Source organism: Notolepis coatsorum, assembly GCF_963971535.1.
Source record: "Notolepis coatsorum genome assembly, contig: SCAFFOLD_1190, whole genome shotgun sequence".
NCBI lineage: Eukaryota > Metazoa > Chordata > Actinopteri > Aulopiformes > Paralepididae > Notolepis > Notolepis coatsorum.
This window is the reverse complement of record NW_028171249.1, coordinates 50001-63580: the sequence shown is the minus strand read 5'-3', so window position 1 is coordinate 63580 and position 13580 is coordinate 50001. Positions and strand designations below refer to the sequence as shown.

Genomic DNA, 13580 nt, shown 5'->3' with positions numbered 1-13580 from the left:
AATGATTAAGACTGTTAATCAGGGAGGCTAGGTGGTGTAGTGGGCAAGGCGCTCGCCACCAACGCAGGAGATGCTGGGTTCGAGCCCAGCTCTCTGCGTTGCTACCAGCTTGGCTGGTCGTTCACACTAACACAATTGGCAGTGTTAGGGGGTGGGAAAGCCGGTGGGTGGGTCCTGGTCGTTGTAAACAGCGACTCCTACAGTTCGGTCGGGGCGCCTGCTCAGCGAGGAAAGGATCTAAGGGGGGGTAGTGTGATCCTTCCACACGTTACGCCCTCCCAGTGAGTCCGCGCTGCCAGGTGAAAAGAAGCGGTTGATTGGCTACACATGCGTCAGAGGAAGCATGTGATAGCCTCCGCCCTCCCAGACCGACTGTGGGGGGTAGGTGCGCAGCGACCAGGAAGGGGATTGGGAATTGGCATAACGACTAACATTGGGAGGGGAGAAAAACGGAGGAAAAAGGAGGGGGAAAAGATCAAAAGAAAAAAAGACTGTTAATCAATCTGTTGGTCAATAATTGTGTCCGTCTGGCTCACATGATGTACAGCTAGATTTAAGTGTAATTTATACTTCGTGAGCCATGTGACCAATACATACAAGACCACGAGAGCCCGTTGCCCCGCCACTGTCGCTCTGAGCTCTGAGCTGTAAAGCTGCCTACGGTCTGGCGAGTGGCGACCTCTCTATCCCTGTCGCTGAGGAAGCGCTGCACATACAGGATACTGAAATGCTGCAATAATAATAACATGAATTATTCTAAAATTATTATTATTTTGTCTCGTCTTGATTTAGTCAACACAAATTAAGAGAGATTTCATCAAGGTTTTTGTAAACTACATTTGTGTCGTCGTTAGTCGACATTGCATTCATTATTAGTCACGTTAGTGTCACATGAGGCTAGATCCACAAATGATCTCTTTTAGGGCTGGGCGATATGGCAAAAAATCATATTGCGATAACGATATGATAATGTTATCATATTTCTCGATATCGATAATATCGAAATTGTTATAAGTACATTTTTTTATTTAATTTTTTTATAAACAACAGATGTATGTTTATTTTGCAGCAATTCTTTGTCGTTGCCGCCATCTTTAGTGTTACAGCCCTCACACTCCAGTTCTCAGGCTGCAGCTGGTTTAAAAGCGAAAGTAAACCGGCTTCTCTGCTGGCTGTGGCTCCAGAGGAGTTGAACAGTTCTGGCTCTGCTAGTTTATTTTCTATCTTTTGGCGCTTTTTTGGTGGACAAACCACCGCACATGTGCACCGTGACTCATGACTGGAGACTAGCTCTGCTAGCACACATAGCCTACTGTGTACAGACTGTTTCAAACTGTATTTTAAATTAGAAAGCAAACAAAATAAAAGGACGAGAAAAATAAATCTCAATTTGGTCAGTATTGTCATTTGGACAAGCAAAGCCATTACTTTAAGTTACAGGCAAGAAAGACAAGTCTGTCCACTGTCTCTGGTTTTAAAACTGCCCTGTTGCAAGTCACACAAAAAAAAGATTATAAAAAAAAAAAAAAAAAAATCGATTTTTTTTATTTCGATATTCGATATCGATTATTAAAATATATTGCGATATTTATCGTTATCTTTATATCGCCCAGCCCTAATCTCTTTTTTGCATGTTTGACGGAAGAAAGTCACTGTTAAATGACTATAGTATTGTCTCCATAGCTATAATATAGAATATAGATATAGCTCTTCAAACATAGTGACGCACAGTGAAAATATGTTATGGAAACCTGGCACGTTAGACACAAGGACCAGGCTAATGGCTGGCGCCCAATGTGTTAACGTGACGTCTTGTCTCGTTGTCATCAGGGGGGGAAATATCTTGAATTGCATCTTCATGGCTTTCATAAGTATTTGTTATGATGAAGAACATCCGGTGAATATAGAAGCGAGTCCAGGACCTGTCACGGTTGCCACGACCACGGTTTGGCGTGTTTGACGTGTGAAAGCTTGACTGAAGAGGACTGTGGTTTGAGTTTCTGTTCCCATAATTATGGGATTCGTCATCATGTAGACTAAATATCTTTGACACATAACTCGATGACGCTGACGCATCATTCAGGAGTCATATTAGTATCCGTGTTTTCTGAGTGTGTTTCTGCGCTTGGTTCCAGACACCCGTGAGAGTTACTGCTTCACGCGCTTCCAGAGCGGCAAGTGCTCCGTCCCCCAGGCCTTCAACTCCACCAAGGCCGGGTGCTGCTGCAGCAACCTGCCCAAGGAGGGCTGGGGGGACCCCTGTGAGCTGTGCCCCGAGAGCCAGCACGGTAACACAACCCTAACCCTGTGAGCTGTGCCCCGAGAGCCAGCACGGTAACACAACCCTAACCCTGTGAGCTGTGCCCCGAGAGCCAGCACGGTAACACAACCCTAACCCTGTGAGCTGTGCCCCGAGAGCCAGCACGGTAACACAACCCTAACCCTGTGAGCTGTGCCCCGAGAGCCAGCACGGTAACACAACCCTAACCCTGTGAGCTGTGCCCCGAGAGCCAGCACGGTAACACAACCCTAACCCTGTGAGCTGTGCCCTGAGAGCCAGCACGGTAACACAACCCTAACCATGTGAGCTGTGCCCCGAGAGCCAGCACGGTAACACAACCCTAACCCTGTGAGCTGTGCCCCACGAGCCAGGCCGGTAGGGCCTCCATGCACACACACAACCTGTTACACACTACACAACCCCTGTTACACACTACATAACCTGTTACACACACACAACCTGTTACACACTACACAACCCCTGTTACACACTACATAACCTGTTACACACTACACAACCTGTTACACACTACACAACCCCTGTTACACACTACACAACCTGTTACACACTACACAACCTGTTACACACTACACAACCTGTTACACACTACACAACATGTTACACACACACAACCTGTTACACACTACACAACCTGTTACACACTACACAACCTGTTACACACTACACAACATGTTACACACACACAACCTGTTACACACTACACAACCCCTGTTACACACTACACAACCTGTTACACACTACACAACCTGTTACACACTACACAACCTGTTACACACTACACAACCTGTTACACACTACACAACATGTTACACACTACACAACCTGTTACACACTACACAACATGTTACACACACACAACCTGTTACACACTACACAACCTGTTACACACTACACAACCTGTTACACACTACACAACATGTTACACACACAACCTGTTACACACTACACAACCCCTGTTACACACTACACAACCTGTTACACACTACACAACCTGTTACACACTACACAACCCCTGTTACACACTACACAACCCCAGTCCTGTTACACACTACACAACATGTTACACACTACACAACCTGTTACACACTACACAACATGTTACACACTACACAACCTGTTACACACTACACAACCCCTGTTACACACTACACAACCCCAGTCCTGTTACACACTACACAACCTGTTACACACTACACAACCTGTTACACACTACACAGCATGTTACACACACAACCTGTTACACACTACACAACCCCTGTTACACACTACACAACCTGTTACACACTACACAACCTGTTACACACTACACAACCCCTGTTACACACTACACAACCCCAGTCCTGTTACACACTACACAACATGTTACACACTACACAACCTGTTACACACTACACAACATGTTACACACTACACAACCTGTTACACACTACACAACCCTGTTACACACTACACAACCTGTTACACACTACACAACATGTTACACACTACACAACCTGTTACACACTACACAACCTGTTACACACTACACAACATGTTACACACTACACAACTCCTGTTACACACTACACAACCTGTCACACACTACACAACCCCTGTTACACACTACATAACCTGTTACACACTACACAACATGTTACACACTACACAACCTGTTACACACTACACAACCCTGTTACACACTACACAACCTGTTACACACTACACAACCTGTTACACACTACACAACCCCAGTCCTGTTACACACTACACAACCTGTTACACACTACACAACCTGGTACACACTACACAACCCTGTTACACACTACACAACCTGTTACACACTACACAACCTGGTACACACTACACAACCCTGTTACACACTACACAACCTGGTACACACTACACAACCCTGTTACACACTACACAACATGTTACACACTACACAACATGTTACACACTACACAACCTGTTACACACTACACAACCTGTTACACACTACACAACCTGGTACACACTACACAACCCTGTTACACACTACACAACCTGTTACACACTACACAACCTGTTACACACTACATAACCTGTTACACACTACACAACCTGGTACACACTACACAACCATGTTACACACTACACAACCTGGTACACACTACACAACCATGTTACACACTACACAACCTGTTACACACTACACACTACACAACCTGTTACACACTACACACTACACAACCTGTTACACACTACACACTACACAACCTGTTACACACTACACACTACACAACATGTTACACACTACACAACCCCTGTTACACACTACACACTACACAACCTGTTACACACTACACACTACACAACATGTTACACACTACACACTACACAACCTGTTACACACTACACAACCCCTGTTACACACTACACACTACACAACCCCTGTCCTGTTACACACTACACACTACACAACCCCTGTTACACACTACACAACCCCAGTCATGTTACACACTACACACTACACACTACACAACCCCAGTCATGTTACACACTACACACTACACACTACACAACCCCAGTCATGTTACACACTACACACTACACAACACCTGTCATGTTACACACTACACACTACACAACCCCTGTTACACACTACACACTACACAACCCCTGTTACACACTACACACTACACAACCCCTGTCCTGTTACACACTACACACTACACAACCCCTGTTACACACTACACACTACACAACCCCTGTTACACACTACACACTACACAACCCCTGTCATGTTACACACTACACACTACACAACCCCTGTCATGTTACACACTACACAACCCCTGTTACACACTACACACTACACACTACACAACCCCTGTCATGTTACACACTACACACTACACACTACACAACCCCTGTCATGTTACACACTACACACTACACACTACACACTACACAACCCCTGTCATGTTACACACTACACAACCCCAGTCATGTTACACACTACACACTACACAACCCCAGTCCTGTTACACACTACACACTACACACTACACACTACACAACCCCAGTCCTGTTACACACTACACACTACACACTACACACTACACAACCCCAGTCATGTTACACACTACACACTACACACTACACAACCCCAGTCCTGTTACACACTACACACTACACAACCCCAGTCATGTTACACACTACACACTACACACTACACAACCCCAGTCCTGTTACACACTACACACTACACAACCCCAGTCCTGTTACACACTACACACTACACAACCCCAGTCATGTTACACACTACACACTACACAACCCCAGTCCTGTTACACACTACACACTACACAACCCCAGTCATGTTACACACTACACACTACACAACCCCAGTCCTGTTACACACTACACACTACACACTACACACTACACAACCCCAGTCCTGTTACACACTACACACTACACAACCCCAGTCATGTTACACACTACACACTACACAACCCCAGTCCTGTTACACACTACACACTACACAACCCCAGTCATGTTACACACTACACACTACACAACCCCAGTCATGTTACACACTACACACTACACACTACACAACCCCAGTCCTGTTACACACTACACACTACACAACCCCAGTCATGTTACACACTACACACTACACAACCCCAGTCCTGTTACACACTACACACTACACACTACACACTACACAACCCCAGTCCTGTTACACACTACACACTACACACTACACAACCCCAGTCCTGTTACACACTACACACTACACAACCCCAGTCATGTTACACACTACACACTACACAACCCCAGTCCTGTTACACACTACACACTACACACTACACAACCCCTGTCCTGTTACACACTACACACTACACACTACACACTACACAACCCCAGTCCTGTTACACACTACACACTACACAACCCCTGTCCTGTTACACACTACACACTACACAACCCCTGTCCTGTTACACACTACACACTACACAACCCCAGTCCTGTTACACACTACACACTACACACTACACAACCCCAGTCCTGTTACACACTACACACTACACACTACACACTACACAACCCCAGTCATGTTACACACTACACACTACACACTACACAACCCCAGTCATGTTACACACTACACACTACACAACCCCAGTCCTGTTACACACTACACACTACACAACCCCAGTCATGTTACACACTACACACTACACAACCCCAGTCCTGTTACACACTACACACTACACACTACACAACCCCAGTCATGTTACACACTACACACTACACAACCCCAGTCCTGTTACACACTACACACTACACAACCCCAGTCCTGTTACACACTACACACTACACAACCCCAGTCATGTTACACACTACACACTACACAACCCCAGTCATGTTACACACTACACACTACACAACCCCAGTCATGTTACACACTACACACTACACAACCCCAGTCCTGTTACACACTACACAACCCCAGTCATGTTACACACTACACAACCCCAGTCCTGTTACACACTACACAACCTGTTACACACTACACAACCTGTTACACACTACACACTACACAACCCAAGTAGTATTATTTTCCAAAGAGTCTTGAGTTGCTCACATCACGGACCAACACTTAAAAGAACAGTGAATACGGACCACGTCATTGGAGCCACTGAATCCTTGTGTTGTGCTAATTATGTGCATGTAGATGTTTGCCTTTGAGAACCAATGGTTCTCGAGCCGTAGCGGCTCATGGGGCAGGATCTCCTGTTTCCGTAGCGTGAGGCAGCTTGATGTACAAGTACACCCCTTGGACATGACGCTAGTATGTCACAAGGACTTCCCCCCAAACCAACCCTTGATGCTGAGTGTCAAGCAGGGAGGCTATGGGTACCATTTTTAGATAGTCTTTGGTATGACTCGGCCGGGGCTTGAACTCCCAGCCTCCCAAACTCAGGGCGGACACTCTACCCACGAGGCCACTGAGCCGGTATGTAGATGTAAACACACTTAATTAGAGTTCCTGCTCAAATGTATTGATACAGGATTTCACAGGTTACAGTTTCTGTGAATAACCACACGTATTCACAATGTTTCAGATGTACGTCTCAAATCAGGAGTTATTGAACATGTTAGAGTCCATATGAACTACGGATGTCCAATATTATCGGCCGACCGATATTATCGGCCGATATCGGCAGTAAAATGTGATATCGGAAAATATCGGTATCGGTTTAAAAACAAAAAAAAACAATAACAATATTTGTTATATATATATCCAGTGAAATTATTAGTTACCTGAAATTATTCAGTTTTTTGGACGGGGAAACCCTGCATATATTGGTATCGGTTGATATCGGTTGATATCGGTATCGGAAATTAAGAGTTGGACAATATCGGAATATCGGTATCGGTAAAAAAGCTAATATCGAGCATCCCTAATATGAACTGATCTGTACTTGAGGAATGTGCTTCCTGAAGCGTTTGTCCACCAGTGTAACTGCTGTTGTCTCCGTTTGCAGTGGACTTCCAAGCCTTGTGTCCTTTCGGTCTCGGCATCATCCCTGGACCCGGCGACGGACGCATCGGTAACTGCCCTTCCTTATTCTTCATCTCATTTCATTTCAAATTTCAGTTACAGACACTAGTTACAGACACTAGTTACAGACACTAGTTACAGACACTAGTGACAGACGCCCCTCTGTGCTGCAGATCTGAACGAGTGCGCTGGTCACCCAGACGTCTGTCACAACGGTCACTGCATCAACACTGACGGCTCCTTCCGCTGCGAGTGTCCCGTGGGCTACACACTCGACTACACTGGAACGCACTGTGTCGGTGAGGGACGCACACACACACACACGCACACACACACACACACACACGCACACACGCACACACGCACGGCTTCTAAAACGATGGAACAGGACTGATGGAAGTGTTCGCTTCTCCTCCCAGACATTGACGAGTGCGACGTGGGCGACCCCTGTGGTAACGGGACCTGCTCCAACGTGATCGGGGGGTTCGAGTGCAACTGTGAAGACGGCTTCGAGCCGGGCGCCATGATGACCTGCGAAGGTGAGTCATCCATAACCCCTGACCTCTGACCCCTGACCTCTACTGCACACAGCATACATAACCCTGACCTCTACTGCACACAATATACATAACCCTGACCTCTACTGCACACAACATACATAACCCTGACCTCTACTGCACACAACATACATAACCCTGACCTCTACTGCACACAACATACATAACCCTGACCTCTACTGCACACAACATACATAACCCTGACCTCTACTGCACACAACATACATAACCCTGACCTCTACTGCACACAACATACATAACCCTGACCTCTACTGCACACAGCATACAGCCTACATATTTAGAGATTTGAAAACATTACTCATCTGACATCTCACAATAAGAACAATATGAACTAGGGCTGTCAACGTTACTGAGTAAAGCTGGACACCACATAGTGTGAGAACTCATATTACTGAGTCAAGTTACATCTGGCAGGCCATCTGTTGTTGCCTATCGGGCTTTGTCATGTTATGATTATTTGCAGCGTTTAAATGTTATGCTAAATGCAGTATCTTTGTTTTTATGGACAATATTTGTAATTTTGGTTATTTAATCTAATCTATCTAATAAACACACATTTGCATAGAGCAAGCATATCTGTCCACTGTTGATACGAGTATTACACATTTGAAGAATGTTAAGCACGGCTGTATGGACAATCATGCGATTAATCCTTGCTTAAATATCTGAATCGATTGACAGCCCTAATAAGAACTAATTCAGTTGAATTATCAATTCGGGTCTTGAATCTAGATATCCCAGCTATTTATTTGACTCTGTGGCCTCGTGCTTGTGCCGGACGCACGCGTCTGTTAATATGTTTGCATAAAAACACAACGTCACATGTTTGGATATGATGTTATTTGTTCCATGTGTTTCCTGTTAGACGTGAACGAATGTTCCCTCAACCCTCTGCTCTGCGCCTTCCGCTGCGTGAACACCTTCGGCGGCTACGAGTGCACGTGCCCGTCGGGCTACACGCTGCGAGAGGACCGCAGGATGTGCCAGGGTGGGTGCCTCCGTCTGGTCAACCAAACCACAACCCATCTCAGTGATTTGAGACAGAAATAATGGGATTGTTATAGATTATTTATGAAGAGTGGATTATTTGTGTAAAGGTTTTAAGATTGTAAGTGGTTCTGTATGTCTGCAGGGAAGCTCACGTTTTTGGATTAAATTCAGTTAAAGGGGAATAGTACTCAATTGAAGAATTCATAAATGTAACCGAGCCCAGCTGTTTGTGGCACAAGTCTCCCTCTGTAATTTTTCAGATATTTACAGATTATGAAAGTACAGAATGTAAGCTTTCAAATGATGTTGAAGAAGATATTCTTATTTGAATCTAGTTAAACCTCAAGTCTCAGAGCAGAGAAAATCTAAAGTTTGGCTGTCACAAACTGCCTTTTTTAAACAAGGGTTTGTATTATACTATAGATACTAAACTACTAAACTGTTAGCTGTTACAGTAAATATGTCCTTAAACATTCAAACTGTGATAAGGTTTGAGGTTTAACTAGAACATTGCGATCATCTACTACTGGTCTATTGAAGGTTCCAAGCCACAGTCTAAGGAACATCGGGGATGCAGCCTTTGCTAACTATGCACCAAAGTTATGGAACACACTACCTATGGACATTAGGGAAGCTAGATCTCTTAATATTTTCAAAAATAAGCTAAAAACGTACCTCTTCACCATAGCCTTCTAATACACCCCGCTGTTGATTGTACTGTAGCACTATTTTACTCTGTCCATTCTATTGCATAATTTTACTATCTATTCTATTCTACTATTCTATTATTGCACTGTATTATTTTACTCAGTCTATTGCTTTTTATTACAGGTTCAAAACTGTCAGGTATTAAACTGTGTGGGTATCAAACAAGAGACTGTCAGGCTTTAAAACTGTGTAGGACCCAGGGCCTAGAACTGCACCCTGAGAGGGAACTGCGCCCTGAGAGGGAGGTTTGCCCTGAGAGGGAGGTTTGCCCTGAGAGGGAGGTTTGCCCTGGGTGGGAGGTTTGCCCTGAGAGGGAGGTTTGCCCTGGGTGGGAGGTTTGCCCTGAGAGAGAGGTTTGCCCTGAGAGGGAGGTTTGCCCTGAGAGAGAGGTTTGCCCTGAGAGGGAGGTTTGCCCTGAGAGGGAGGTTTGCCCTGAGAGGGAGGTTTGCCCTGGGTGGGAGGTTTGCCCTGAGAGGGAGGTTTGCCCTGAGAGGGAGGTTTGCCCTGAGAGGGAGGTTTGCCCTGAGAGGGAGGTTTGCCCTGGGTGGGAGGTTTGCCCTGAGAGGGAGGTTTGCCCTGAGAGGGAGGTTTGCCCTGAGAGGGAGGTTTGCCCTGAGAGGGAGGTTTGCCCTGAGAGGGAGGTTTGCCCTGAGAGGGAGGTTTGCCCTGAGAGGGAGGTTTGCCCTGAGAGAGAGGTTTGCCCTGAGAGAGAGGTTTGCCCTGAGAGGGAGGTTTGCCCTGAGAGGGAGGTTTGCCCTGAGAGGGAGGTTTGCCCTGAGAGGGAGGTTTGCCCTGAGAGAGAGGTTTGCCCTGAGAGGGAGGTTTGCCCTGAGAGGGAGGTTTGCCCTGAGAGGGAGGTTTGCCCTGGGTGGGAGGTTTGCCCTGAGAGGGAGGTTTGCCCTGAGAGGGAGGTTTGCCCTGAGAGGGAGGTTTGAAGGGTCAACATGGGTATAAAACAGGAGGGAAGACTGTCAGGTTTTAAACTGTGGATACCAAACAGAAGGTAAAGACGACTTTAAACTGTTGAACAGTAATCCAGAACTATTTTATTGCACTGTAAAATATATATATTTTATTTTTAATCTATTCTATTCTACAATTTTATTGCACTGCACTATTTTACTCTGTCTATTTTATCTTACTCTTTTTATTATTGTCTATTTAAAACTGAATCAAACCATACACTAGGTGGCCTGTTGGGATGTTAGATCCTAATGTGAAAAACTGTGATTTTATATGTCTGCACTTTATGTGCTCATTTTATCTGTCTCTGTCTTTTCTCTGTTGTGAAGCACTTTGAGCTGCAGTTTCTGTATGAAAGGTGCTATACAAATAAAGTGTATTATTATTATTACTATTATTATTATTATTATTATTATTATTATTATTATTATTATTATTATTATTATTATTATTATTATTATTATTATTATCATTATTATTATTATTATTATTATTATTATTATTATTATTATTATTATTATTATTATTATTATTATTATTATATGAAAAACATTTTATTCATGTTCTCGCGATCTGACTTCCAGACATGAGTCTCTTACTGCTGGGCCCGGTCACATAATGGGTTTATGACATCCAGTAGTATTCCCATGGTGGTCCAGCACTGTCCAACGTGTTAGCCTTAGACAACTATCTCCCAAAGCCAGAAACCAGGACCTTGACTTGACTTAGTTCATTGGTTCTATTGTATTGTGTTCTAATTCATTCTGTGTGTTTAGACCTTCAGGCTCCATGACTGTGATCTGTGTGTTTAGACCTTCAGGCTCCATGACTGTGATCTGTGTTTAGATCTGGACGAGTGCTCCGAGGGGCTCCACGACTGCGACTCCAGAGGCATGACCTGCAAGAACCTGATTGGCACCTTCATGTGTCTCTGTCCTGCTGGGATGGTGCGTCGCCTTGACGACGAAGTCTGTCAGGGTGAGTGACCGTGTTTGTCACTGTTTCTTCTAGAGTCTGCTGCTGAAAAGTCTGAGTCTGCTGCTGAAAACCGGGACCTTTTATGTATCTTTTCAACCGTTTCGTACGACTTCATTGAATCACGTGGAACATGTTTGTTAAATCTTTCGCAAAAGAAACCAGTCGGTCACATTTCAATTATAACTTCCTCTTTCTTCCCATGTGTTGAAGATGCTGTTTTAGGACAAAATGTACTCCCCCTCACTACTTTTAACACTTTGGATGCCACCAACGCTATAAGTCGTTACTTCATGCCGCCAGTTGAGTGCCCGCCAACGACATATATCGTTTGTTTGCCGTATTTTTTTCTATTGGCGATTTGAATTCATATTTCATTAATCGAGCCTCGGTTTAGTGCTGCAGAGTCTCTCTGAGCTCAATTGGGAAGATACCGCCCCCTATCGTCTCTCCATGTGTAACTGCACCCCATTACATTACACTGCTGAAGGGGGGGTGGTCAGTTTCTCCATTTCATTTTTCCCTCAAGGCATCTGAAGGATCGATTGTGCTCACCGGCCCGGAAAACGTGTGGATTATGTATTTACAGGACTCAACACTGTAATCAATAAGCGTGATCGATATTTGGAATGGCAATCAGGAATTGGAATAATCTTTTTGGATAACATCTGATCTCAGGTAAGGAATCTATTTTACCAGTCTTAGGATAATCAGACCTGTTTTCACTGAGATATAAGCTTTTTCCCTGTGTGTGTGGCTGTGATCGCTGATGAGGAAACGAGAGAATATATTATATTTTGGTTATTTGAAAACGATTCATAAATAGGCCGAAAAATTACAACGTTTTTGTGTATTCTAGAATATTCCAGTAAATGCCTTTTATCACGTAATCTTTATATTTTCCTTGAAAACGAGGGCTTTTCAAAATGCTATAAAACGAAAATGAACCGATAAAAAACAATCAGTTTCGACAATGTTGACTGCAAACAAGTCATTGATAAACGACGGGCAGATTAGACACATAGCCATAATTTAAGAGAGAGAATATGCGTTCACAACGCTATCATTGAAGTCGTGTGGAGTTGTTTACACACACCTGCAGCTGTCACCCAGCCTTTTAACCGTCATGTGACTCATCTGCTTCATGTAGGCCCCTTTGTAATTTAATTTGGTCGTCTGATGTGTGTTTTAATTATTTCCCTTCCCTTACCTCTGTGATGTATGTACCTGTCTCCCCTTTCCCTGTTCCCCTCCGAGCGGACCTTTTGTCCTCTCGCCAGGCCGTCATTGAAAATAAGAATCTGCCCTGCCTGGTTAAGGTTAATACATGTTGGTGGGTGCAGCTACACCCCAAATTAATTACATTAATGACTTCCTTCCCTGCCTGGCTGCCCCCCCCCCCCCATAGCCACCTGGCTGCCCCACACCCAAGAGGAAAAACCTGTTTACAAACTGGGCCGTACATTAGGTACATTAGGTAGTGTTCCTGGCTCCGAAAAGCCCCGGTTAATTGATCAATTATAACTAA

At 44.5% G+C, this 13580-nt stretch overlaps 1 protein-coding gene across 1 annotated transcript in view; it reads left to right on the top strand.

Annotated features, from left to right (window-relative positions):
* Window positions 1-2135: 2135 nt before the first annotated feature.
* The window catches only part of LOC311248301 (fibrillin-2-like), a gene marked incomplete at both ends in the record, with an annotated part of 40567 nt that continues 29122 nt past the window's right edge, over window positions 2136-13580 (top strand). Inside the window, 6 exons of the mRNA XM_084339207.1 lie at window positions 2136-2288; window positions 7822-7887; window positions 8012-8137; window positions 8258-8377; window positions 9282-9404; window positions 11924-12055. Coding sequence (XP_084195333.1) covers window positions 2136-2288; window positions 7822-7887; window positions 8012-8137; window positions 8258-8377; window positions 9282-9404; window positions 11924-12055 — 720 coding nt within the window. The remainder of the gene's footprint in view (window positions 2289-7821; window positions 7888-8011; window positions 8138-8257; window positions 8378-9281; window positions 9405-11923; window positions 12056-13580) is intronic.